Consider the following 844-nt stretch of genomic DNA (forward strand, 5'->3'; position numbering starts at 1 on the left):
ATAGAAAAGAAGCCTACTCGTCCCGCGTAGCTCTGAGAAGGCGATATTTACCTTGCATTGGTGCAGTCGTTATACAGAACCTCGAAGTCTTTTCTCGATATAAGTTTGCAGCGATTGACTCCAGGCTGAATCGCGCCGAGTCCACGGAGGACGCGAACCTGCTCCACGTTGCACACCACGGGCGTTATCTCCAGACGTTTGAGTTTAGTGTACACGGTATGCAGTCCACCGACCAGGTGCTTGAGAAACAGGTCAAAAGCCTGCGGGAGGCAGATGAGCTCGTTGTCGTTGACAGTGAAAGACGCGAGGTTTGCGCCTCGGACCTCGACCATTTTACACTCGTTGTTTTGAGGGGTGTTTTCCACCGGAGAAGGAGTGGAATACACGGGTTTGTGCGGGAGACTTCCGATGGGGATGCCCGGGCTCGCGGAGGAGAGCAGTTCCGATCTGAAGAGGCTCGGTCCGGATGGGGTGACGGACGGTGAGGGCGAGAGGGTCGCCGGGGTCGAGGAGTTGAGCGCCGCGGCGACCGACATCGGAGGCGCATGGGCCATCGGTGTCGCGGGCAGCAGCGCAGCCGGTGTGGCCATGTTCAACACTAAATAAATGTCTTGAAAGTGTTCGGACAAAAGTAACGTATCACCGGAGAATGACTAAAACAACAACAAAAACAACTCGAAAAGTCAAATCAGCCTGGCACGGGGGGGAAACGAGATGTTGTCTGTGCGTCACGACATCGATCAAAGTGTGATAGTGACAGTGGGAATAAGTGAGGAGCTGCGCTGGTGCTGCTCAGACAAGTTGAATCTGTCACATTGTGGTCCGGAGGAGGAGCCAAGAAACA

General features: G+C 54.5%; 1 protein-coding gene across 1 annotated transcript; it reads right to left on the minus strand.

Moving 5' to 3' along the window:
- Nucleotides 1-51: 51 nt before the first annotated feature.
- LOC107580977 (dachshund homolog 1-like) lies at nt 52-825 on the minus strand (the record flags this gene model as incomplete). The annotated part of the gene is made up of 1 exon (XM_016266582.1): nt 52-825. A coding segment is annotated over exon 1 (539 nt), but the record flags the coding sequence as incomplete, so codon positions are not given.
- Nucleotides 826-844: the final 19 nt, after the last annotated feature.

Source organism: Sinocyclocheilus grahami, unplaced genomic scaffold (assembly GCF_001515645.1).
Source record: "Sinocyclocheilus grahami isolate Dianchi unplaced genomic scaffold, SAMN03320097.WGS_v1.1 scaffold58334.1, whole genome shotgun sequence".
Taxonomy (NCBI): Eukaryota; Metazoa; Chordata; class Actinopteri; order Cypriniformes; family Cyprinidae; genus Sinocyclocheilus; species Sinocyclocheilus grahami.